The 26,057-nt window shown below is 36.9% G+C and overlaps 1 protein-coding gene across 6 annotated transcripts in view; it reads left to right on the forward strand.

Annotated features, from left to right (window-relative positions):
• LOC138331939 (unconventional myosin-XVIIIa-like) overlaps positions 1-26,057 on the forward strand; it is a 98,581-nt gene that overhangs the window by 63,229 nt on the left and 9,295 nt on the right. For all 6 annotated transcript variants that reach the window (XM_069279811.1, XM_069279812.1, XM_069279813.1 and 3 more), the window contains 12 exons: positions 1,726-1,888; positions 2,385-2,568; positions 3,046-3,256; positions 4,050-4,147; positions 5,381-5,446; positions 10,109-10,237; positions 10,663-10,806; positions 12,493-12,582; positions 13,482-13,601; positions 14,248-14,359; positions 15,530-15,663; positions 25,771-25,925. In XM_069279811.1, the coding sequence (XP_069135912.1) occupies positions 1,726-1,888; positions 2,385-2,568; positions 3,046-3,256; positions 4,050-4,147; positions 5,381-5,446; positions 10,109-10,237; positions 10,663-10,806; positions 12,493-12,582; positions 13,482-13,601; positions 14,248-14,359; positions 15,530-15,663; positions 25,771-25,925 (1,606 nt within the window). The remainder of the gene's footprint in view (positions 1-1,725; positions 1,889-2,384; positions 2,569-3,045; positions 3,257-4,049; positions 4,148-5,380; positions 5,447-10,108; positions 10,238-10,662; positions 10,807-12,492; positions 12,583-13,481; positions 13,602-14,247; positions 14,360-15,529; positions 15,664-25,770; positions 25,926-26,057) is intronic.

A 26,057-nucleotide genomic window follows, 5' to 3' on the forward strand; every position in this document is an offset into this window, starting at 1 on the left:
CACAAACATCCTTGGCTAAAGGGGAACAGAACTTGTATAAATTTTGGCTCTGACCCTCCGGGGGCAGGAGGGGCAGGGCCCAATAGGGGAAATAGAGGTAATCTTATAAATCGCTACTAATCATAGAGTTCTACATGGATTGTAACCAAATTTAACCAGAAACATCCTTGGGGGAAGGGGAACAGAACTTGTATAAATTTTGGCTCTATTCCCCTGGGGGCAGGAGGGGCGGGGCCCAATAGGGGAAATAGAGGTAAATCCTATAAATCGCTACTTGTCCTAGAGTTCTGCATGGATTGTAACCAAATTTGGCCAGAAACATCCTTGGGGGAAGGGGAATATAGTTTGTATAAATTTTGGCTCTGACACCCGGGGGCAGGAGGGGCAGGGCCCAATATGGGAAAAAGCGGTAAATTCTATAAATCGCTACTAGTCATATAGTTCTGCTTGGATTTTAACCAAATTTGGCCCTGAAACATCCTTGGGGTTAACAGAATTCATATAAATTTTGGCTCTGACCCGATGGAGCAGAAAGAGTGGGGCCCAATAGGGGAATTAGAGGTAAATATTCAAATTCCTTCAGAAAAGAAACAGTGAACCTGTATTCAGAACATTACTAGGCATTACAAACCAGGTGAGCGATACAGGCCCTCTGGGCCTCTTGTTGTTTTGCAAAATTGTGGTGACGTATTTCTTTCTAAGAAGCCAAGTGGTTAATGTGTCTGACCAGTAGCTCTCATCCCCTGGGTCATAGTCATGAAATATTAGCTGTTAGTCTTGCTAATGGTAGCTTTCCTCCACAACCTTTTAACTCATTCACACTGAAGACACATTTAGACTCTTCTAAATCAAAGACAAGACCATTACGTTATAACATTGGAGGGGTGATTGAGTTAATGCCATGAAATAGCTGAGGGTTGTGAGCATATAGTATTGTTCATATCAGCTCCATCACACCCTGATTTCATAAAAAAGTGCATTATTAGGTCATCTGACCCGAAGGGTCAGGATGACCTATAGTCGTCATGTTCTGTCCGTCGTCATCCGCTGTGCATTAACTTTTCACATTTTGAACTTCTTCTCAAGTTCTACCAGTGCGATTTAGCTGAAACATACATGAAATGATCCTGACATGGTCCTGACAAGGTGTTCTTATTTTTCGGGTAGATCTGAAATCCAAGATGGCCGCCACAGCCGCCATCTTGAAAACACATTTTGAACTTCTTCTCAAGTTCTACCAGTGCGATTTGGCTGAAACTTGCCTGAAATGATCTTGACATGGTCCCGACAAAGTGTTGTTATTTTTCGGGTCGATCCAAAATCCAAGATGGCCACCACAGCCGCCATCTTGAAAGCACATTTTGAGCTTCTTCTCAAGCTCTGGATAAAACCTGCATGAAATGATCCTGACATGGTCCTGACAAAGTATTGTTACATCTTTGGTTGATCCCAAATCGAAGATGGCTACCATGACACTATATCTAATTAATTTCCTATATGTTAAGGCCCTTGGGCCTCTTGTTTGAAATAAGATTTGTTGAAAGAAATTGAAAAGGATCCTGACATGGTCCTGACAAAGTGACACCTGATATTATTTATTTTACTATTGCCAAGGTAGTCGGATGACCGTTAAGGCCCTTTAGGCCTCTTGTTTTTTGTCATAAAATCATTTCTAGTATCTGAATTTAGCCAAAAAGAAGTAACCACATGTTTGTGTGTTTATAGGGGACAGCCTTCTGAGGAAAGCGTCATCACTCGGAAACACCTTCATACTGAACCATTTCCAGGGCACCAACCCAGTACAGTACAACGCTAGTGGCTGGCTCAAGGTCTGTCGCGAAAACCCACAGATCAAGGTGGCCACCCAGGTTCTACAGGATTCTAAAAAGTAGGTCACAAATGTCCCATCATGTTTCAATATGGGGGGGAAGGGAAGGGCATGAAAGGTTTCCATTTTATCCTTATTTTGTACAATATTTGTTATGTGTTTTACAACATATCATAACCTGTGATTGAAGTTTTGTAAAGTTAGTCTACAGTCATCTTTAGATAATCTGTAGAATGTTGAGCAATATCATCCAACCAACCATAACTTACATTCTTACCTTTACCCTACATCAAAGATCAAGCTGTTTTCTTCACAACTTCTCACTAGAACTTCAGATTTGGGCCCTGGGTTCAATGGGCTTAAGAGTGTGTCATGTACGGTCACTGTGACATATATTTTGACCTAAGATGTACAGACAAATAATTGTAGGAATAATGTGCTAAAATGCCTTGCTTTACAAAGAATGGGTTTGTACATAAATAAGGGGAGGTAACTACAGTTCTGGTATCCTATATAACTTTATAGATACTCATGGTGGATTCTAATGTATTTTCAGACAAAGTATAAACCAGTTATTTAACAATGTGAAGGCCCCAGTGGCTGGTATGGTCAGTGGATCTATCGTAGGAATGGAAGGTACCACATCATTACGGCGTGTCGGCAGTATGAGGAGGACATTCATGTCTGGTACGGCGGGGATTAAAAAACGCTCGCTGTGTCTCCAGGTCAAATTCCAAGTGGTGAGTACGAGAGGGGGGTGAGGATGGATTTCTCTACTGAACAGCATAATATTGATAGTTTTGTTCTGTAAAATGTTTTGTGATTTCAAGCTTTCTGAACTTCAACATCACAAAAAGTGATAATAATTACTTATACAATATTTAAATGAATATGCCAATCCTATGACCATGTCAAAATTGCTTAAAAGACAGGGGGGAAAGGAAGGAAAAGGAAAAAACCAATTATACTGGTATTGAAAATATAAATTAAAAGAAAAGTGGGAGAAGAAGAACAGTAAAGATGATAAAAGATTTCTTTTCCAAATGAAGGTTGTCATCTTTTATAGATGTGCTAGTCAATAAACCAAACATGAGATAGTATTAATGAGAAGTCCTCACTGTTTCACAGTGATCAACTTTAACTAAAGTCGCAAACAAAGTAATTTAGAAATTTAAAACTGCCCATCAGCTTATAACTGACATCTTTTCTGTTGACAGGACTCCATCATTGAGACGATTAGAAAAACCAAATGTCACTTTGTCCATAACATCCTACCCCAACACAACGCCGGTCTGTGGGAGTTAAAGCCACTCCCCTCACCCACAGATAAACCAGGCACGCCAGACGAGATACTCATGAATGTACCTCTAGTACGGAGTCAGATCAGGGGCAGTGAAGTGCTTGACTCCGTCAGGATATATAGACAAGGTAAGGGGTTACATGGCATCAGATCAGTGTCAGTAAAGTGTTTGTCAGGATAAAAAGGTCATATAAGGGATTATATGTCAAGGTAAAATCACATACTTTAGTATTGGGAATATTGATTTATAAGCATTAAGGTATTAGCTACTGTCAGACCTGTCTGAAAAAAAAACATATAAAAGGCACAGGAAAAAAAAGCTTTATGAGCAAGAGGTCAAATTTTGTTGCAGTTGATAAGTTGGGGCCTAAAAGAATTATCATATTAAGCAGTTGGTCACTTTACACAGTGGTCAGGTGGTGTAGTGGTTAAGCCACTCACCTTTCACCTAGCCGGCGGAGACCCGGACGTGAAAAGGTTATGGGTCACCTGCCTGATCAAGTTGGTTACTTCTGGGCATTCCAGTATCCTCCCACTCAAAGACCCCTTGCATACTTTCATTCGGGCCATCAAAAGTGACTTGTATATGTGTATTTTATATTATATAGAGGTACCTGCTAAAGGAGGTTTTCCTTAATGAGAAATTTCTTCATGTATTTCATGGCAGTCAAAGTGAAGTTTGTACACAGCAACCACAATAAAATTGAAAAATATAGAGAGCATTGCCTTTCAAAAGAAAAAGTTAGAAAAAGATGACAATGTCTAGGTCATACGTCAAATGTTGTAAGATCACATAAATAGAAGAGAATTGGTAATGGACATTATAGTGGAGACAGTAATGATAGCGATACATTTTAAGATAATTATCTGTAAATCAAGGCTTTTTGTTATATATATATATGGTTGGTTGTGCTATTCCAGGATTCCCTGACTCTATGAGGATGATAGAGTTCCGTCACAGATTTGAAGGTCTCCTCAACCCGACAAGTCGCCCAGCACCCGACATGGAGGAGAAATTAGTAAGTATTGCTAAAAAAACAGCCAAAAAGTGTAGACATGCCATAGAAACACTAGATTTTACTGAATAAAACAGGATAACTTTTATTAGTCATTGCATAGACTCTCCTCTCATTATACCTGGTTAGTGTTCAGTATGAAGGGAGTGGGACGACTGTTTTGTCTTTTGTCAGTATAATGTGACAAGGTGGGGTGTGCTGTCGGGTGTCTTTGGTGACATACTTCAGTGATATAGCACTATAACAAGGGCAAGTGTTTCCACTATTACAAGGAGACACAACATGAGCATACTGCAGTCTTCCAAAATTCACAAGCAGCATATGGCATTCATGTATTGCCATCCTTAAATGACGTTGGCTGAAAATAGGGTGTAAATCAGAATCACCAACCAGCTTGTTTGACCTTTATCTATTACACAAAAATCTTAATTTCTTTAATATTTTATAATTTAGATCAATTTTAATCTTTTGCTGATTTTTTTATTAAACTGATAAGCAGTTATGCATGTTTACCAATTTTCCATCTTGAATATTAAATTAATGTTTTTTATAGCTTGACCTAATTTTTATCTGCTATACAGTAGATTAGAGTTATCAGTAGAAACAGAACCAACCTGCATGCCAGTATGTCAGCAGCTGATTAAATCAAGTAGAAATTTTAATTCTGCAGCCTGATAATTAAACTTCTTACAGAAGGCATGGTTTATAACGGACCGTTCCATCTTAGAATTAGAGGAGTACAAATGTGTTCTTATGGGTAAATGGGATAGTTAAGTGCCAGGGTTTTTCTCCCTTTTTCTCTCTCTTCTTTTTACACAAATATTCATGGCAGGTAGAATTTTATAAAATTATCTTTAAAAATACAGATAATTGTGCTGCTTATCATGGTGAATGTTCAGAGTATGACGTCAAATATAGCTATTTTTTGGGGAAGATGTTTTCCACCTATAGGCTTCCTCCTTCACTTACTGCACAAAATTTCATTTAGATTTTGAAAATTGTCTTATTTTTCACATAAGCAGGGCTAGGTAAGTCTGTCATATATTGATTTAATGTGTTATATGTATACAAAAATGCTGTTTCAGTGTCTCATGGATAATGACTTGACTTTTTATAAGAATTTAAAAATTTGTTATTGATATTTTGTATTAGCAGATTGAAATAAAAGTGAATGCTATGTTTGATCATGAATCTTAACGACAAGTAAATATATTTTACCATTTTATCTTTTTACAGGCTGTGAATACTATTTTGGATCATCTGGAAATAGAGAAGCTTAACTACAGAATTGGTCTTAGTCAGGTAAGATGTTTCTCTTTGTGTGTTGTCAGTTTAGTCAGGTAAGATCTTTTTCTTTGTGTGTTGTCAGTTTAGCCAGGTAAGATGTTTCTCTTTGTGTGTTGTCAGTTTAGCCAGGTAAGATGTTTCTCTTTGTGTGTTGTCAGTTTAGTCAGGTAAGATCTTTTTCTTTGTGTATTGTGAGTTTAATCAGGTAAGTAAGTTTTACCTTGTCAGTTTAGCCAGGTAACATGTTTTACCTTGTCAATATAACCAGGTATCAAGTTTAACCATGTCATTTTAGCCAGGTAATGATTTCTACCTTGTCAATTTAGCCAGGCAAGAAGTTTTACCTGGTCAGTTTAGCCAGGTAAGAAGTTCCCCATTGTCAATTTAGCCACTAGGTAAGAATTTACACCTTGTCAGTATAGCCATGTAAGAAGTTTTACCTTGTCAGTTTAGCCATGTAAGAAGTTTTACCTTATCAGTTTAGCCAAGTGAGAAGTTTAACCTTGTCAGTTTAGCCAGGTAAGGATTTAACCTTGTCAATTTAGTCACATATGAAGTTTTACCTTGTCAGTTTAGCCAGGTAAAATAATTTATTAGTTACTTAAACATAAGACTTGTCGTAAAGGTACCTTGAAGGTAGTATGATACTGGTAAAGCTAATCAGACTGGTTATTATAAGAATTACGATTAAGTAAAATCTTACCTTGTCAGAAGAGGATTTGACCCTCTATTCCTTGTCACAACATCCAGCCCCCATAATACATCAGCATCTTCTATACTATAGAGTCTTGTTTGGTCACCATGTCCAGCCACTTTACAGACCAATACCATCTATATATACTTTAACATCCTGTTTGGTCACCTTGTCCAGACACTTTACAGACCAATACCATCTATATATACTTTAACATCCTGTTTGGTCACCTTGTCCAGCCAATTTACAGATATTCACGTCTGTACCAACAATTTATCCTAATAGTACAAAGATTCTCTGTCTGTTGTTCATTTCATCACCTGCATTCCATACATACCACACATACCAAGTCTACAGATACCTCTCAAAAACTTGTAAAACTCAAGCACCTGAAGTTAAAACTTCATCAATCTCCTATGTATAGACTTCTTACTTCAGACATTATTTGTGCTTTATACTGAAATCAAATCTCAAGCGATTCCTGTTCGTCCTATGAACACATAGAGTAAAAAGTTGTACATAACATTTTTGCAATAGAGTAATAAGGTAGTATGTTGATTTTGACATCTGCTATATCACTAGTGATAGTAAGTTTGGTTTCCACTTTGTAATATTTGACATCGTATACAGTGAAACCTGCCTTAGTGACCACCTCTGTATAAAGACCACCTGCTTAATAAGACCACATATGTATAAAGACCACCTCTGCATAAAGACCACTTCTTGCTGGGTCCGTATTGGCCATTTATAACACAATTTGACCTGTTTATAAAGACTACTTAATTTGGCGATAAAAACACTTTTTTCATTGTTCATTGGGTGGTTTTTATAGACAGATAGGACTGTATATTTCGAAGGTAACTAGGACCATTTGTTATAGAGATGTATACCTCCTCTACCCATATTGGTACTACTATATATAAAGTATTGCTGTGTTATATAGGGCTCCGGTGACCCCCTTTACTAATTGACCATAACTGTATATATAAGTAATAAATTCCTAGCCTGGTGTAGGTAGTCTGTGGTAGATCAGTTTCCTCACCATTCTCCACATCAGACGTAATATTCCTTTTGGAGTTCCTATACAGTGTACTCTCCGCATCTTTGTAGCAGGTAAGGTAGTAAGGCTGGCCATTAGATTTCTACCTTTATTATATCAAATTTCTACCTGTGCATTTAAATTTCTTAATATATTATATCAAATTTCTATCTGTGCATTTAAATTTCTCCATGCATGCCATTACACTTCTTTTCTTTAATTTTCACCTGTATATCATTAGCTGTCTTTCTGTAAATTTCTACTTGTATGCCATTAAATTTCTACCTGTACCGTTAAATTGGGCATTTATTGGGTCAAATATGGTATAAGGAGGAGACTCGTATGGTCTGTTTGCTTCAGTTTATGTATAATATAGAGCAGGTTACAATAGAAAGACTTATTGGTAAACGATTGTGTTTATTCTAGATAGACTTATTAATTATCATGTTTATGTTTCTGGGTTTAATCATTGTATGGTTCACAGTGTAGATCTGATAATAAACCTGGCAATATTGGCCACTGTATCATGTACAATAGGCTGTGAGATGAGTTTATCTATGGCATTCAAACAAACGCCTCTGTTTAGGAAGTGGAACTCTTTTATCCTAGGGTGTATATAATAATTCTACATTCTACACCGCTTTAAAACATTACCATTAATCATAGAACCTGTTTGATTTCCCAAGAGCAATGTAAAACCGCTTTGATCTAAAAATGATCTTTCTTTCCTGTGTGTTTCTGTAATTCACTGTTTCTTTGTTAGTGTAAGACTTTGATAAATTCATTTAAAAACCATTTATATAACGTATACATGTCTAGATAAGTACAGGAAACAAACGCTGCTCTGATCGGTACAGTATAGAAACATCTGTAAGATTATTTACTTTATCATAATGCAAAAAGATATGAATACATCTTTTGTTGATTTTTTTTTTGTGTGTGTAAGATTTTAGACAAAACTTTTCCACTTTTGTAACTAGATTATAATAGATATAAACTTTATTTATTTCACATCGATTGTGAAACAAGTTATACAACTTATACAAATCACTTTCAATGGCCCGATGAAAGCGCACGAGAGATCTTAGGGTGGTAGGAAACCGGACTGTAAAAACCTTGCCGGGGTTCGAACCTCAGCCGGCTAGGTGAAAGACGAGTGTCTTAACCAATACACCACCCAGTCCCGATTACTCGAAACAAACTTAAGTCAAAAACTGATTTAAGTCATAAATTTTCATATAAGCTACATAAGGAGAAAAACTTAAGTTTTGACTTAAGTCTGCACTTTTGTTTCGAGAAACCGGGGCCCGATCACCCTAAAAACTATAAAGAGTAAGCTACAAGTTAAAAACATCAACCTCTCAGTCGTTCCCCTACCCCATAAACCCTGTGAATATGTATTAAGATGGCTAGATATTTCTGACTTGTTAGGTTCAAATTTTACAATTTACATGAACTGCCTATTACTATATTCTGTCTTGTCAGCTTTAGGTAATGATTTAAAATTTACCACTTTCATGAGTCTACCTATTGTAAGATCTTGTATTGATGTAATTTTATCCCGTCTGTATTTGTATCCTTAATGGTTATATAGGTAACCTTTTAATGCTGTTACAGCAATATTCCACCAGCCTACATACTTTGTAGGATTACAATCCAGACAGTAGATTCAAACATTTAATTTTCAAATCAATATTTGTCTTTGACTTTAGTATTCATTTCTTTATTGGTTTTATTCTTAGTGTTATTGTGATGAGTCTATTATTAGTTTTTATGATACAGCTGTTCGTTTGTGATCTTCTGTCAGTTTTACGACTTCCCCTTAAATCAACAATACTGCTTTATCATTTCAAGACCATGGAGATCAAATATTGTTTTCTCTGTGAAGAAAATTGTCCATTTTTGTCCATATTTTATGAAAAGTAAACATCTCAAAGCTTCAAAGATGGGTGATTTTTGCCAGACCTTTTTTAAAACAATAAAACCGAAGAAGCTACCAAAAGTATAAATTGGGCAATCAGGGCAGACGCACTAAAAGTTGAGGGGGAAACCCCGTCAGCCTGACACTAGAGCATAGAAAAGCTTGAAGTAGCGTAAGGTCTGCCAAATCTTGTGAACTGGTTAACTTTAGAGACAATTATGGTGTCAGGTTGGTGATTTCTAACTCCTCAGGAGGTCTTCAATCTGCCTTCTTTATAACCTCTGTCTCATCACACTGGGGGCTTAGTAGTTTCAGTGTCTGACATTCCGTCAGTCAAATGTTACTGATGTTTGCAGAGTGGTTGATATATTACCACAAGCCCTCCACCTGTGTGATGTAAGTTTGAATCCCATGTGGGGCAGTTGCCAGCTACTGACCGCTGGTCGGTGGTTTTTAATCCGGGTACTCTAGCTATCTGTCTTCTCATAACTCATAACACAACCCCCCCCCCCCCCCCATGTCCTTAAATGACCTTGGCTGTAAGGTAACGTATAGTAGTGAACAGTCAAAATGTAAATATCATGCAGAAGTTATTCAACTCACCCTGGATGTTAAACCAATGAAACCAGACCTTACATTACCAGGAACCTCGACATCCCAGGACACAAAAACTTCAAAAGATCAGAGTATACCATATCGGTTTCATTTGTTCTAAGTGCTGGGTCTACTAGGGAGGTCACATATGGCATGTTACATAGTGTTATACAGTACCTACATACAATGGTGATTTGTGACTCAAGGCATTAAAACTGCTACATTATTGATAACACAACAGTTAGATGTTTGAGTTAGCCCAGTAAACACAAGTCATTGTAGCTATAAGAAAAGACTTCATATTTATGCAGTCAATAAATTGATTTTTGAACTGTTACAGCCAACAGTCTAGCCGCTGATGAGGTACGAGGACTTTCCCTTTAGACTCGAATGGTCAATAGTAACGAGTATCATTGTTTTAAATTACAGGTGTTCTTCCGGGCAGGTGCTCTGAGTCAGTTAGAGGCTGCACGGGATGAGAAGATTACAGGGACTGTGATTGGGCTACAGGCTTGTTGTCGTGGATACCTTGGCAGGAAGTACTTAGAAAAGTTACGGGTAAGTAATTAAAGCCATACATTATTTAGTTTTCTGTCTTCTGTATAGTAATTGTACATGTATTGTTGTAATAAGCTAATCTCCTACTTCCTATACTGATACATTCCACTTAACTATTTCTTGAAATGTCATTGATATTGATTTCAATTAAAACATTATTCAATCTTCATTTTTTGGGGGTTATATATGTTGTAAAAATAAACTAAATGCAATTAATAATTATTGCTGTATGCAACAATATTTTTTCGTTTTTGTTTGTCTTTTAATTACACAAATGAAATAACTTAAGAAAATTGGTTGCTTTATGAGCTTCTATGAAGATAAATTCATATTTATTCCATCTTTAAACTGCGGATAGAGATTTTAAAGGATTAATTTCAGATTAAGATATTTTTCAGTTGAATACAAAACCCCTTCTTTGATAGGTAAAACACATAGCTATCAGCTGTATACAGAAGAATATTCGAAAGTTAATGCTGATCCGTGATTGGCCGTGGTGGAGGTTATATACCAAAGTCAAACCTTTATTGGATGTTCACAGAACAGAGGAAGAGCTCAAATCAAGGGAGGTAAGTCTCAAATATCTTATACATCCTTCCATTATTTCACACATTATCTTGTCTGGGCTTTATTTCTAGTAATACTAGGGACGAGACTTTCATAATTTTCGTACTGGTGCAAGTAGGTGAGCGACCAGATTGTGTTGTGTTTCAAAAATAGGTCACTTTGACCTACATTTGGATCATTGTCCTTCTTAAATGAAAAAAAAAAGTTATACCAATATTCTATCTCATAGACTACTCAACCTTGATCTTCATAAAATATATATCTGTTCTAGAGGTTCAAATACATAAGGTGATGAGCTTTTACCAAAAAATAGGTCTGGGTGGTCTACTTTGTCCCTATTTATGAAAAGTTTTGCCAGGCTCTTATTTTTTACACTATAATTAGTAGGGGACTGTAATTTGCTGAAATGTTCTGTTGAATTTGATAATGCCTATCCACTGTTGTAGTATTTCTCAAAGTACAGTGTAAAGAATATGACCTTGGATAGATTTGTCAGTATGTAGATGCAGTGAAAATATGTCTATACCTAAATGCTTTGAGACATTTACTGTAATGTTGTGGAAATGTTTATTAGGGGATGCAGGTTTTGTTTACTTTGGTTTTTACATTCTCGGTAACAGTTAAGGTGATGTGAATCAGGACCAGGCTTTATAGTTTGTGACAGCTGTGTGAGGTTAGAATATGTTACATTGCAGGGAGAGTGACAGTTAGTGCAGACGTCAACACCAATCACCTACAATATTACAGGACTCTTTTTAAAATTTTTGTGAGAACCAATTCACATAAGAAACTTTTTTAACATTTTGTAATCTATGGTTAAACATGTGTGTGTCAGAACACTTCTTGAGAGTCTGGTACAGAATTGATTGTGCAAAATCTTACGTAGAGGATACAAATATATGATAATCTTTTCAAGAAAGTGACTGAATTTTACAAACTGGATGCAGGGTAGGTATTGGGCAGGAATTTGTAGTGTTGTAGTATGTCTTGTAATGATTGGTTACTATGGACAGGATTGTAAGAAAATATAATATGATTATATAGTGTTAAAGGAAATGAGTTAAGAAATGCTTTAGATAGATGGATGGTAATGTTTAGAAACCATCTGATTTTGAGAAATGTTGATTAAAAGGAATGTTCCAGGAACTTCAAAGAGTGCATAATATGTAAAGGAACCGATGGTTTAGGAAGGAATGAAAGGTTCAGGCTTAAAAATGGTGTTTAACGTGTGGAAATCCTTAATTGTCTGTGGTCTTGTTTGGATTGTACAAGTAAAGTTGGCTATAGAATCGGGAAGAGTGACAGCTAGGATTGAATGAAAAGTAACTGTTGATTATAGATCAGGAAGACTACAAGTAACAACCAGGAGACGAGTAGGAAGTGACTTCCTCTTATCTACACATCACCAATACACCAATACACATACATCAAACATAGGTACAAAAACATTGTATTTCTTCATGGTCGACTGACAAGATATTGTACAGATTTAAGGTTGACTGTAGCGGACTTTTTTTCGAAGATGGATACTTCTATGGCTATGCTCCATGCTGAGGCCTTCATTTTGGATTAGTAGATTATAGTAGACTATTTTTGATGATGGCCATCCATGCAAAGAATCTGTAGACTAACCATGTACCATGGCTATATTTGTGTTTCCTAATCGCCGTTGTTCGTGTGTTTTCCAGTTTGAACTGGAGCAAATGAAGACGAAGCTAGAAAGAATTGAACGCGAGAGAAATGAATACAAGCAACAGAGCGAGAAACTTGAAAACAGGGTGAGTATCTAAAATTCTGTGTGTTACAAATAGTAAAATTTGTAGAAATACTAGGAGAATATGGTTAAATTTCTATTTCTACCATTCTTAACTTGATTATAGGTTGGTGTATTTTTTCAGGAACTCAAGATTTTTGCTGTCATTTCCATCCTAAAAAAAAACTATGTATCTGCAAATGACATGTTAAGAAAAGAAAAAAACACTCAACCCAAAGTAAACATCTTTATGACTATCTTAAAGAGCCTAATGATAAATTTTGCCGTAATGACATTCCTGTTGTAACATAACATAGCTCTCTCTAGTTTAATGATTCATTTGAGAAACAGAAACTATCAAAAGCAAATCTGTTTCCTGCCATGCATGCATAAGTTAAAGTTTCACAGCTTTGTATAAAATGTTTAGAGGAACTTGTGTATCCTGACTTGATAGTGAAATTCCATGTATAGTGTATATGTACTGCCATGTGCACTAAACAGCAATTCCCCCGATCACACACCAGATGTATTAATTGTTTACCTCTGATGTCGGCCAGATGCTGCAGGTACAAACACTATAGAGGTTAATGTATCCTTCATTTCTTCATACATTCACAGGGACTTCATTGTTGTTTATGTTGTATGTCTTGCCCCTATGTATCAATTTAACCCAGATACATTATTATTCTATCAGCAAATTTTTCTTCAATTTTGATTTGTCCAGTCAATTTGTTAATCCTTATTGGATATCCTCCTGACAGAAAAACTTCTACAAAATCCTAATTTTGTGTCAAACTTTTCTCAACCATGAATGACCATCAACTGTTTCCCAAGTCTTTATCCTCCTAGTAGAAAGGCTCTCCCACATTAGTACCAAGTTTCCCCAGCCCCTGGTGACCATCCCCTATTTCTGTCTTTCTGTAGCTGGCGGAGGCCACAGCAGACTTAGCTGAGGAACACTCCGCGTCTACACAGTCCTCGGAAATGTTGGAAGCGGAAACATCCGAGAGGATGAGGCTGGAGAAAGACCTCAAAGATCTGCAGGTAAGTTGTATTAGTATGATATTATTGTGTGTAAACAGGTATAACAAAACTTGTGTTAAAATCAACCTCTGTATAAAGACCATCTGTTTAGTAAGACCATTTTCCAGTGGCATCACAATTGGCCAATTTCAATGAAATTTTACCTGTGTGTAAGGACCACTAGGCTGCAGTAGGGCAATATTTTCATTTCCCTAGTGGTCTATATATAAGATGGGTTGAGTAGTACTTTTGTGGTCTTAATGTGTACAGTTGTGTTACATTTGTTCAGGTACAGTATTCCCCAATAGATTTGTACAAGTATGTCAAATGTGTAAATGTATGTTAGGTTTGCACAGGTGTGACAATTATGTACAAGTGTGTTACATGTGTACTGTTGTGTTAGATTTGTACAATATGTCAAATGTGTACAGGTGTGTTACATTTGTACAGGTATGTCATAAGTTGTAAATATCTACATATATATAGGCATATATAAACTCAAAGTCTTTTAGGTAAAAATAACATGTGTAAGTATTTACCTGTATAAATATACAAAGATTAATCATCTTAGCTTAGCCTTCCTGTGATGATGTTGAATATAAACAATAGCTGGAGATCTGCTTTAAAATAGAAGACCAGTGAGTCACTGCAATATTTCTACTTATAGTCCAAGTATACAGTGCTTAAACGGCATGGAGAAAAGATTGAGATGGAACTCACCCAGGTCCATCTGTGGCAGGCTCAGTCACTGGACGGGGAAATGGATGGGGACGAGGATGGTGAGTATCAGGGGCTGGGGAGCATTGTAGGGGTAGGGGTGTCAGGGGTGGGGGTAGGGGTGTCAGGGCGGGGTAGGGGTGTCAGGGGTGGGGGTAGGGGTGTCAGAGTGGGGTATGGGGTGTCAGGGGTGGGGGTAGGGGTGTCAGGGTGGGGTAGGGGTGTCAGCAGTGGGGTAGGGGTGGCAGGTCCAGTCTTTGGACAGGGATCAGGATGGTGAGTAGCAGGGGCTGGGGAGGGGTAAGGGTGTCGGGGATGGGGGTAGGGTAGGGATGTCAGACCCAGTCTCTGAATGGGGCAAGGATGGTGAGTATCTCTGGGGTGGGCTGGGGAGGGGTAAGGGTGTCGGGGATGGGGGTAGGGTAGGGATGTCAGACCCAGTCTCTGAATGGGGCAAGGATGGTGAGTATCTTGGGCTGGGGTGGGGTAAGGATGTCGGGGATGGGGGTAGGGTAGGGATGTCTGACCCAGTCTCTGAATAGGCAAGGATGGTGAATATCTGGGACTGGGGAGGGATGTTAGAGGTGGGGCGGGTAGAGGTGTCAGGGGTAGGGATGGCAGGCCCAGTCTATGGACGGGAATGAGGATGGGGAGTATCTGGGGCTGGGAATGGGTAGGGGTGGGGGTAATGGTGTCAGGGGTAGGGGGTGTCAGGCTTAGTCTGTAGATGGGGACAAGGATGATGAGTATCTGGGGCTTGGATAGAAGTGTTAAGGATAGGTGTCAGGCTTAGCTTGTATTGGAGATAAGGTTAGTATTTGAGGCTGGGGATGTGGCAGGGGCAGGGTTGGTTGGTCATCTGTCCTCTTAATGGGGATGGTGAATATCCCTGGGTAAGTTCTGGAAAGGGAGCAGTTAGAAGTTCCAGGAAGTATGGTAATAGTTACAGGCACAGTTCCTGGATGAGTGACAGGGGAAGGGCGTCTGTGATGTAGTCTGTTCCTGAGGGGGGCTGAAGAGGGGATTGGTATCTTTGACCTTAACAAACTGTTGTCTAACATAGCGTTAGTACTAGCAGAACTGTAGGGTTTGGTTCTTGCAAAGGACTGGATGTCTGTTTAGGGCCTACATATACAATATCTACTCATAGATAATGCTTATAAAGGCTTATTTGAAGTTAAAAATAATGTTAAGTTTACTCTCCATTAAGTGTATCCCTAATTTCTGTTAAGGTGATGGATCAATCTACAAAGAGAGATACGAGAGAATCGTCCGCGAACTCAACTTTACCAAAAAACGTATGAGTAAAGAACACGAAGATGAGATGGAGTTGGAACACAACGCAAGGAAGGCCCTGGAAAAGAGGGTGAGTTGTACTTAGGAATACAAACTGTAAAGGGGCTGAAGCATGTGAGTCCAGGTCACTCAGAGGAAGGAACTAAGGTCAAGGTCATTCCTATGTGTGCTTGAGGTATTTTGTGAAGTTGTAGAAGTCTAGTAAACGCTACAAATAAAGCAATGTCATGGAAATCATATGTTAAAGCTAATGAAACAGATTAGTGTGTTGTCATGGTAATCATATGTTAAAGCTAATGAAACAGATTAGTGTGTTGTCATGGTAATCATATGTTAAAGCTAATGAAACAGATTAGTGTGTATTCAAAATCATTAAAGCTAATGAAACAGATTACCTTCCTCGTCAGCATCAGTTAAAAGCATGAAACTAATACTGTAGTATTAAATTGGTAGCATACCTCCTTAACTGCCAAAAGGTAAACTGTAACATACCTCCTTAACCCAAAAGGTCAAAGGTAACATACCTCCTTAACTAAGGAAGGTAATATACCTCCTTAACTTAGAAGGTCAGAGGTCAAAGAGCTGCTGTGGCCAGGTGGTTAAGATATTCCCAACAACTTACCAGTAGCCCTCCACCTCTGGGTTTGAAGTTTGAATCCTAGTAGGGCACTTGCCAGATATTGATTGTAGGTTGCTGATTTATCTTCAGTATTCCAGCTTTTCCCGTCTTCTAATGCTAACACATCTTTAAATGACAAAGGCTGTTTATAATATAGGACTTTCACACCATTTTTGGAGAAAACTTTTTTTCAAACCAACATTAAGTTTCAAGGTTACATAAACGCATTCCTCACAAAGATATATCATGACTAAAGTCATGGGAGAGTTTAACATTTACTTAGAATTGACTCCTGATTATCATCGAGTTACAGTCCTGATATTTTACCCATCCTTTATACCTGTTGTAGTCAGTTCAGGTGAGTTTTAATCTGTAAAACAGTAGTTCTCCACATGGTCACAAGGTGTCGCTGCCAAATCATGCAAATACACAAAGGTCAAATATATCAGTGACCATGCCTGGCATCGAGGTGGCATCACTCGCAGGCTACATATAGGGTTTAGTGGTGGCACACAATGCATGGAACTGTAGACTGCTTATGTTCTGTAAATCATATGGTTTGTCCACACCTATAATCATATAATGAACTGTTCCAGCCTTAGTGTTAGAACAGCTCAAATGTATATTCAGGGGTGAAAGTTGTCATCAGTCGACAAGTTTGGTTTGTCCTGTGGTTTGTGTTGTATTATATATGTGGGTCTGGTACTTGTAAAAGGTTGTTTGTTGTCCTTCAACAGTTTTATGTTTAGATGTCTCTGTAGAGGTGTCACTATGTTTACGATCTGTGTGCTGCATGCTGTATGGGCTGAACTAATATATCACTCTGTTGGCTAGCAGGGGATGATTGCTTAATCCATTACAAGTAGTAGGGGATAAACAGGCTATTTGGGTCTTTTGTGTTGATGTGCTGTATACTTTCAAAACTGTAGGCATAAAGTTTATATTTTTCATAATTTCATCTTTTTCTTGTTGAACTGAAAATGAAATTCAATCATTTACTGATTAATGTGGATAGGATGCTGATATCTCACATTTTTTGTTTTTTCAAATTTTTGACATGTAGGTAATTAACTGGAGGAAGTGACTTTGAGCGAGGGATGTCTGTTTTCTCATTCAAAGTGACGTATTACATCATTGAGGTTTTCAACTCTGTACATAAAATATATATTAGCTCTTTGTTTCAACATTCTTTTACCATCTGAATTTCTAGTTATATCATTTCCCACACTTACAGTAAGAAAACATGAATTTAAAGCTGTAAAAGTCTGATTTCACTCACTGGTATGTTGTGCAACACAGCATAGTGTCAGATAGCAGCAGTTGAATGAAAATATACAAAAAAGGATTTGATGACGTAATGGTTAGAGTGTCTGTCTGACATCCTAAATGATAATATACAAAGAAATATGTGATGTCATAACATAATGGTTAGAGTGTCTGTCTGACATCCTAAATGATAATATACAAAGAAAGATGTGATGTCATAACATAATGGTTAGAGTGTTTGTCTGACATCCTTATTGATAATATACAAAGAGAGATGTGATGGCGTAACAGTTAGGGTGATATACAAAGAGAGATGTGATGGCGTAATGGTTAGGGTGTCTGTATGACATCCGAAATGATAATATACAAAGAGAAATGTGATGGCGTAACAGTTAGGGTGTCTGTCTTTTATCCTAAATCAAAATATACAAAAAGGGATTTGATGGTGCAACAGTTAGGGTATCTGTCTGACAGCCTACTATTAGCCTCCCTACCTCTGGGTTCCAAGTCTGAGACCCACATGGGCCAGTTATCAGTAATTGACCAAAGATCTTTGGCTTTATTCTGGGAACTCCAGTTTTCATCTGCCACCAACCTCCAACTTCGGTATGTACTTGTTCGTTGTTAGTAGGTTTTGAAATCATGACCCAGAGGTGGAGGGCTCATGGTAAACTTTCAGATACCTTATCCATTTGGCCAACACAGTCTGGCTATTTTGGACAATAAATGATAAAAATTGATAAAAAAAATAGACATTAAATGAAACTGCTATAGATAGACACATTTGCTTAATATAGCCTTATGTATTGCTGTGATCAGTTTAGTAATATGCCCTAGTGAATGATTCAATTTAACACACTTAACTTCTGCTAAGTATGCACTAGAGTTTATCTGTATATAGATGCTTTACAGAGTCTTATGTCGAGTAGCTAAGGTCACTCTGTTTAAAAAATATTCAAAAGTAAACGGTTTGTACTGGTCAACCTTAACATTTTAATCAGCAGTACATGAAATGAACTCTAAACCAAAGTTTATTTTTTTACCTGTGTTTGTGTGGGCATTGGGTTCCATTGCTGACTTTAATCAGATATAGAGAAAGCTGTACCTAACGACTCCCGCTGATTAGATAATTAATGCTGATTGTTCTAATGAATGTCACTGTATCAGTATCATCTCTACAATAGGAGTTCTGTGTATTCCCTAGAGCTGACCACACACTGTATTTATGTATAGAAACAGGAACTACTTTATAAACTTAAAGGTCACAAGTCATCTAAATTCATTTTGTTATCAATCTATCGTCACCGGTGGGGTTCAGTCATGTGTATCTGTTTACTCAAGTGTAACTGTTCACTCTAGTTAGTGTGTTGGTTCACTTATATGTATGATAATTCACTTAGTTAGCTGGTTCACCCAGGTCGGTTCATCGCGACCCAGGTTGCGTGTTGGTTCATTATGAACAAGTGTGTCAGGCTAGCTTGTTCAGTAAACTGTGTCAGTTCACTCAAGCATGTTTGTTCAGTCAATAGTGTTTGCCTAGATATGGATGCTTCCTCAGATATACCAGTTCATTCAATGTCTGTTCACCCTAAAGTGTTATTCAGTGAAATATTAATGTCTACAAGTCACTTGCTGATCAAATCAGTAACTAGGGGTATAGTGATGTGTCTCTCTGATTTGTGAAACTGATGTATCAGAGATGAGTTCGTTCTATAAATCAATCAGCTATTCAGGAGAGGAAGTAATTATGTCCGCCCCCTCCCTATCATCATCATCTACTGTAGTGAGTGTGGTCTGATTAGAAACACCTGCAGTGAGAATTTTATAGTAAAACAAAAGTTACCAAAAATGATATATCGCTACATACTGATAAGGATACATGTTATGATGATTCTAAAATGCTTTATATCTATCTATAATGTTGAGAATGAACCATTGCCAAAATCTTCAACAAGCTTAGCTTGATGCTTTCAGATCTGGTATTTGATAATATGCTTAAAATATTACACAGGTAAAAAAACCAGAGTTGATAAGATCTTTTGCCCAGAATATAAGCTTGCTTGGCGTGTCCATCTGACCTCAGGTGCACTAATTGCACAGGTGTACCTGACCTAATGAGATGTGGACAGGTGTGTCCTGGGGATGTTTACTGACAGTTACGTACATAAGTACTAGGTGTCTCAGGAGAGAGAGTGAAGAATTAAGTAATCAAAAGATGTGCAGTCTCCTTCAGGCTGTCTTCTTATGTCACCACTGACAGAATGTGCTGGGGCCAGCTAGGGGTAATTCCATCAAAATTAATTAATGAATTAATAATTAAAAATTGGTTGTATTTGGCTGCATTTGTTATACAGAAAATTTTCACAAACAAAAGAAATAGTTAAAAACTTTTTTTAAAATCTATTGAAATATAATGAGATTATAGCGTAACCTTTGTCAGTGAATTAATATTATGAAATGTAATAAGAATATAAACCCCCTGACTGCTACATGGATTTTCCCCTATGTGGGCCCCAGTGTTGTACCTGACTTTATGCCACTAGTGATAGAGCGCTAGGTCTGGTTGGATGTACTTATTGAAAAGGAAAGCAACTTGTGTGAACAGTAAAGGATTATAACTGTCAAAGATGAAGGACGAAGTTAAGCATGAGAAACAGGTATTTTAAGTACCAATGGGTCGATGTCATTATTACCAAAGACATTCTCTGTCATCTGGTTGTCTGGGATTTGTTTCAACATTTGACATCATTATAGAGGGAAATTTAATTATGTGAGACCCCACTGTAACACTGCTAACTTATATATGTCTTGGTATTTTTTTTCCTATTTCCTGTTCAAATTGACTTCTTAATTGATGTCTTCCTTCAATATTTTTTTACACATGAAATGTAACATCTAACTAAGATAAGATAAATATTTCATTCTTGTATAAACTAAACAGGTACCTAAGTTAACATCTTTTAACATAAGATTTTTATTTCAGACAACATTTTCATTCTGTTCAAAAACAGGTACCTTGATGTTGCTTGTTTAAATCTTCATTTTTCTTCCAATTTTATTGGGTATTATTCATTCACTGATTCATCAATGATTTAGCCCAGAAGCATTATTCCTTTTAGCTTTTGGGCGATACTTATATTAAAAATGTCTGCTGGTGTTATTTAATTTGTATTCTATAATTTTGATACAGATACTTTTCATTGGGAAAGCTAGACCTCTAAAATAATACCCATGGTTATACATTTTCTATCACTATTTTACTTTACAAGGAATTGTTAATTTAATACCTGACTTTTAGGATGTATATTTTCACTAGAGATTGGCCTAGCTGCCTATATAAGACCTGAATATTTACATGTCCATTGTTACATTGAAAGACAAGATTACGTGAGCCCCAAAAGGACATACCCAGCCGAGCTGTAAGTGCTGACTTATTTATATAAGGTGTGGAATACCTATATATTGATATAGGTATTTATACAAAACCAATTCAGTAAATACACAACCCATCTGTCCCTTACCTATAGAACCTGATAGCACTTACGATGCCTTGTCTACAGGAGTTTTTACGAAAATTGGAATATTCAAATGTCATCCTTGCAGTTCTACAATTTGATTTATCGTTAGTTATTTCAGTTTAATTATGGCCATATGAATAAGAGAACAAGTATTTAAATGTTAATTAAGAATACCTTATTTGGGCCTTATAGTGAGACCGCCTTAGAGACAAGGGCCTGGTTGAGGTTTCTGATATATTTAGCACTTATAGTCCTCTATATGTGAGTCTAGAATTCAAAGCCCACAGACTATATAATAGTTCCCAGGTATTTTAATTCTCCGTAGGTTGGTGGTTTGTCTCTGGAACTCTGGCTTTCCTTTAGCAACAAAACCTGACAATATTCTTCAAAATGACATAACTTTAATTCAAACATAATGCACAAACCAAAATGATTCTTGTGTGCAGTAAAAAAGCAATTTTTCAGTTTTTCATTTTGCTCAAAATTCTATATATTTATAAAGCTGATGTTTGAGATATTGATTAACATTTTTAGTTAAAAAATATCAGTAAGGAATTTCAAAGAAAAGTTTTTTCGGGGGAGGCAATATTGGGGTTCAAATTTTTCCAATAACAATTAACTAGGTATTTGTAATAATTAACTCAGTTCTAATTATAAGATTTTTCACTCTGTAAGTAATCAGAAGTTTTATCAATTACTTTTACAGGCCATTGAGATAATCACTGTAGTAAAAGGTTGGGAATGTTGTTGATATCCTATTAAGCTCTGTAATATTTATCACATGTATAATTGAACTATACATGGCTATGGTAATTATATATATAGATAGGTACAGCTGTTACATAGCTATCACATACAGGCCTTATATACACTCTGTGATTAAGGAGCTCCCTAATCTATATACTATAGAAATAAATATGTCCTTAACTAGCTCTGATAATCTCACACTGAAATTGAAGGGAATTTAGCTTGCTAATGGGACAGCTCGATTGGTATATCTCACTAGTCGGTAAGGTTTCAGATATATAGGGAAGAAGTGAAAGTTCAATCAGGAGGCTGTCAGCTTGGGAAAATAAAAACGCTTCAAAGGCAGAGTTTAAATGGGCATGGGGTTATGGTCATTGATTGAGGGCTGGCATGGTGATGCAAGTTTAGGAGGGCTAGTCGTGGTAATAAATGGTCAGACCCCTGGGGACAGAGGGAGGGGGATCCAAAAGGGGGACTGTGATTATGGCTTCCTTGATACTGCAGCATTAACATATTTTTACAAAGTTGTCGTGCACATGTACTATCATTTCCTCATTTTGACATTGGCCTTAAGTTGAAGGTCAAACTAGTATGAAATTTTCAATGATGTTTACCTGAATCACCCAAAGACAATGTGCAATGCAACCTTAAGGTGAATGATATAAATTTAAATCATATCAAACTATCTTTAAAATTAGAGAATCATAATGTTTTGATTCAGATGAAATAAAAATTATCTTGGCAAAGGATAGGGGTGGTATGTGGATGTATGTATGGGAAAGGAAAGTGTGTGAAAATCAGGAAGTTGAAGAAGGGGGAAGGGGGGAGCCAGGAAGTGGAAGAGCCTGAACGGAACAGTTACTGATGATTTAGTTCTGTTTACCACAATGTCTAATGTATCCTCCACGACAGACCGGAGGCATACCTGAAAATTATGTTCTAATCTGACATGTACACTCTGTACAATTAAGATTTATTTAACTGTGTCCCATTAATTAGAACCAGCCTGAGTCAGGCTATAAACACTTGAGGGAGACTGTACACATGTCTAACTCGTCTGGTAATGAAGAGGTTAACAATACACAAGGAGTTCATGCAGGTCTTAATGCTCCCATAGTGAAGAGAAGTTACATGTTGATGTTGTATATTGATTTACTCATGCTCATAGAAACAAAACACTTCAACTGATATTGAAAATTATTGAAAACATCTTTACAGATTGGTATCACAATAAAGTATACCTACCGTTTTTGCTGTAATTAGAGTGCTCATATGCATGAAGATTGTCTCAAACCTCTTCAGGTTAACATAAGGAAAGTAACTAGTAAAAAGATGGGGGTTTTTTTGTTTTTGTTTTTATTAGGAGCTAAAGTTACTTTATTGTAAGATGATTAATTTGTTTCTTTAAATGTTCTTGGAATATATACATTTGTGATTGCCAAACTTGATACCTTTATAGAAGAGGCTGGGATGGGCACAGGGGTTGGGGTTGGGGCGAGGATATGGGTGGGCTTGGAGATGAACAGATGGACGCAGAGATTGGGGAGTGATTATGATGGAGAATTAAAGATTGCAGAAAATCAAGTCACTTTTCCAAAGTTGAGGACAAAGTTTATAGCCATGGTCTCCATAAGACATTAAGACAGACTAAAGTGTTCCAACTCAACAAGCATCTCAAATTGATGTGACCAACATCGGTCAAGTGTGATTTAATACTTCATCTCACTTTTATAGGTACAGATCCTAAACTTTTCACTCCCCATTTAACCTCGTTTTGTGGTACACTATTCTGTACAAAGTGAACCAACAAGTTTGTGACCATGAGAAAAGTTCAGTAAGTGGTCAATTACCGAGTAGTTGTTCATAATTTATAAATGAAGCTTGTTTTACAGCCGGCCGGATGTTTTAAAAAAATTTACAGCAATATTTGTTTGGCACTTAGAGACCATTACGGACAATTTTGTGTTCAGTTTTGCTTCAAATTATGACCAATTTATATACAATTAGAATACTTACCTGTTTGTGTAAAAACACAATCATCTCCAGTTGATGCGATGAAGCTTAAACAAGTTACAGTTTAAATGTCGATCTTAGTTGTCAAAATAAAAGCAGCGCAACTCTTGCACTTATTACCAGTGTGAAAAAGATGTTATAAACTAATCTATTTAAGAGTTTTGGACAACTTACAAGAGCTAATAGGATATTGTTTGTAAGATACAAAAGATGTCTTACCCTCTCCAGAAGTGTAGATATATGTCTAGGAGAATGCTGTATCCAATATGTCAAAGTATATGTTTAAAACGTAATATTTCTTGAAATACCTTATAAGTCTTTGAACTAACATGAAAATGCATTACGTTGGAGTATCACATACAAGCCATAAATAAAAAGAAATACATTGAGGGGGTGCTTATATGGAAACATGGGTGTTTAGTAGGATGATTATTGTATTATGTGTAGCCTATAGCAATGAAAGTGCTTGGTAAACTGAAAGGTACCCACTGACTGGAGAGGTTAGAAGAGGTGAAAGGAATCCATCATTATACCCATAGGCTCAAAAGGTTATGGTTGTGTACAACTGGGATGAATTGAAGTTCACTAGGATAATATATAAACAAAAGTTGTCATGGCAAAACCATACAGCTTTGGTCTTGGTTGATTAAAAATCGTAAAACTAAGATGTTTTAAAACTAAGATGTTTTCATCTGACTAGAACCAACGTCTTGGGTACATTAAAGATCATAGGACGAACATGTAAACAAAAGTTTGTATAATTACACTGATGCACACATCAACAAACTGTACAGATGAATCAGAAACATCAATACTAAACAAGATTTAACAATTCTCAACTCCATGTAGCATGGAAATTAGTTACCCTCTACCTTTGCTCATAGTGAGATTAAACAGTCACGCTAAGCCCAAAGCTTTTATCTAGTTTCATCTGCTTATTGATGCTGCACTTGTATAGAAATACTCTATTGTTTACAGATTACACTGGTAGACTAGTGGGTTCACTTTAGTACTAGTATGTTTTACAACCTCAGTGGTATGCAGGGTGCTGATTACTGCAATGGTGGTTGAGTGGTTAATGTGTTGTACATTCTATCACTTTCCTTGCAACAAATGCAGTTGCCAATTTGATGATTTGTCTGTAATTCTACATTTAAGCCCTGAAAGTATATATACCTTCATGATGTACATACCAGGACTATCTATGTTGAGAAGGACATCTGCTAACTGGTGATAATCAAGTTACTGTACTTTACTATACCTGTGTAGAAGTAAAGATATAGGTACAAACATGTCTATAAAAATCACCCACGGGACAAGGGATAAATATTATGGCTATGTAACTGTTGGGCAATGTTATGCGTTGATTTTTTTGTGTTGGTTGGGGTGAACATTAGAATGTCACATACATGTGTGTGTGTATATATGTCAGGTTATGACATTTGTTGTAAGTTATATTAGGAAAGAGTACAGAAGTGCTGACTTTTCAAAAAACAGATGCAGTTTTCATTTAAAGACATTTTTCAATAAAAAAATTAATTAGGAGTTGAGAGACAAGTAAGGCTTTTAAAGCACTCTTGGAAATGTATTTTTATTCATTGAAATAGAGATAATTTTATTTTTCCTATTTATGGGCTTATATTTTCCTTCATGATCTCCATATTCAATTAGACCATAGTTTCTAACATGATAACATGCTTAAACTGTTTAGTTCGGATCAGGTAAAATGAAAAGTAAGTGAAACCAACTTATTAGTCCTTGGTATGTGAGGGAACTGTCTTTATGGTTGTTTGGTTTTGATATGTTTATATAGCTATAATCTTTACCCACATTTGTAACGATCAGTCCTACTAATGGATTCTTGTGCATCTTTTAATGCATGTTCACTCAACATCGAACCATATCATTTGCCTTTCCTTGCTGGCTTCAAACGTTTGTAGAAATGCATCGTTACTCCTAATTCCACAGCTCGTTGATTCATCTCAAATATTATTTGTGTTTCCTCTCCTGACAGATCCACGAGGCTCTAGAAGATGGAGAAGATCTGAGGCGACAGCTCACAGCAGCCAAGAAAAAATCCTCAAGACTGGCCACGGAGATGCAAGACATCAAACTTCACCTTGAAGAACAGATCACCAGGAACAATGAACTGGAGCGCAAACAGCGCAGGTAAGATTACGAGAAATACAGATAGGCTTAAGTACATATGATGTTAAAGGACCATTTGTATATGTCACTTAGTTGATATTTATAATGTAGCAGGAATAGACAGGGTCAATCATTGGTGGCCATGGAGCTCAG

The sequence above is a fragment of the Argopecten irradians genome, chromosome 9, assembly GCF_041381155.1.
Source record: "Argopecten irradians isolate NY chromosome 9, Ai_NY, whole genome shotgun sequence".
In the NCBI taxonomy this organism is placed as follows: domain Eukaryota; kingdom Metazoa; phylum Mollusca; class Bivalvia; order Pectinida; family Pectinidae; genus Argopecten; species Argopecten irradians.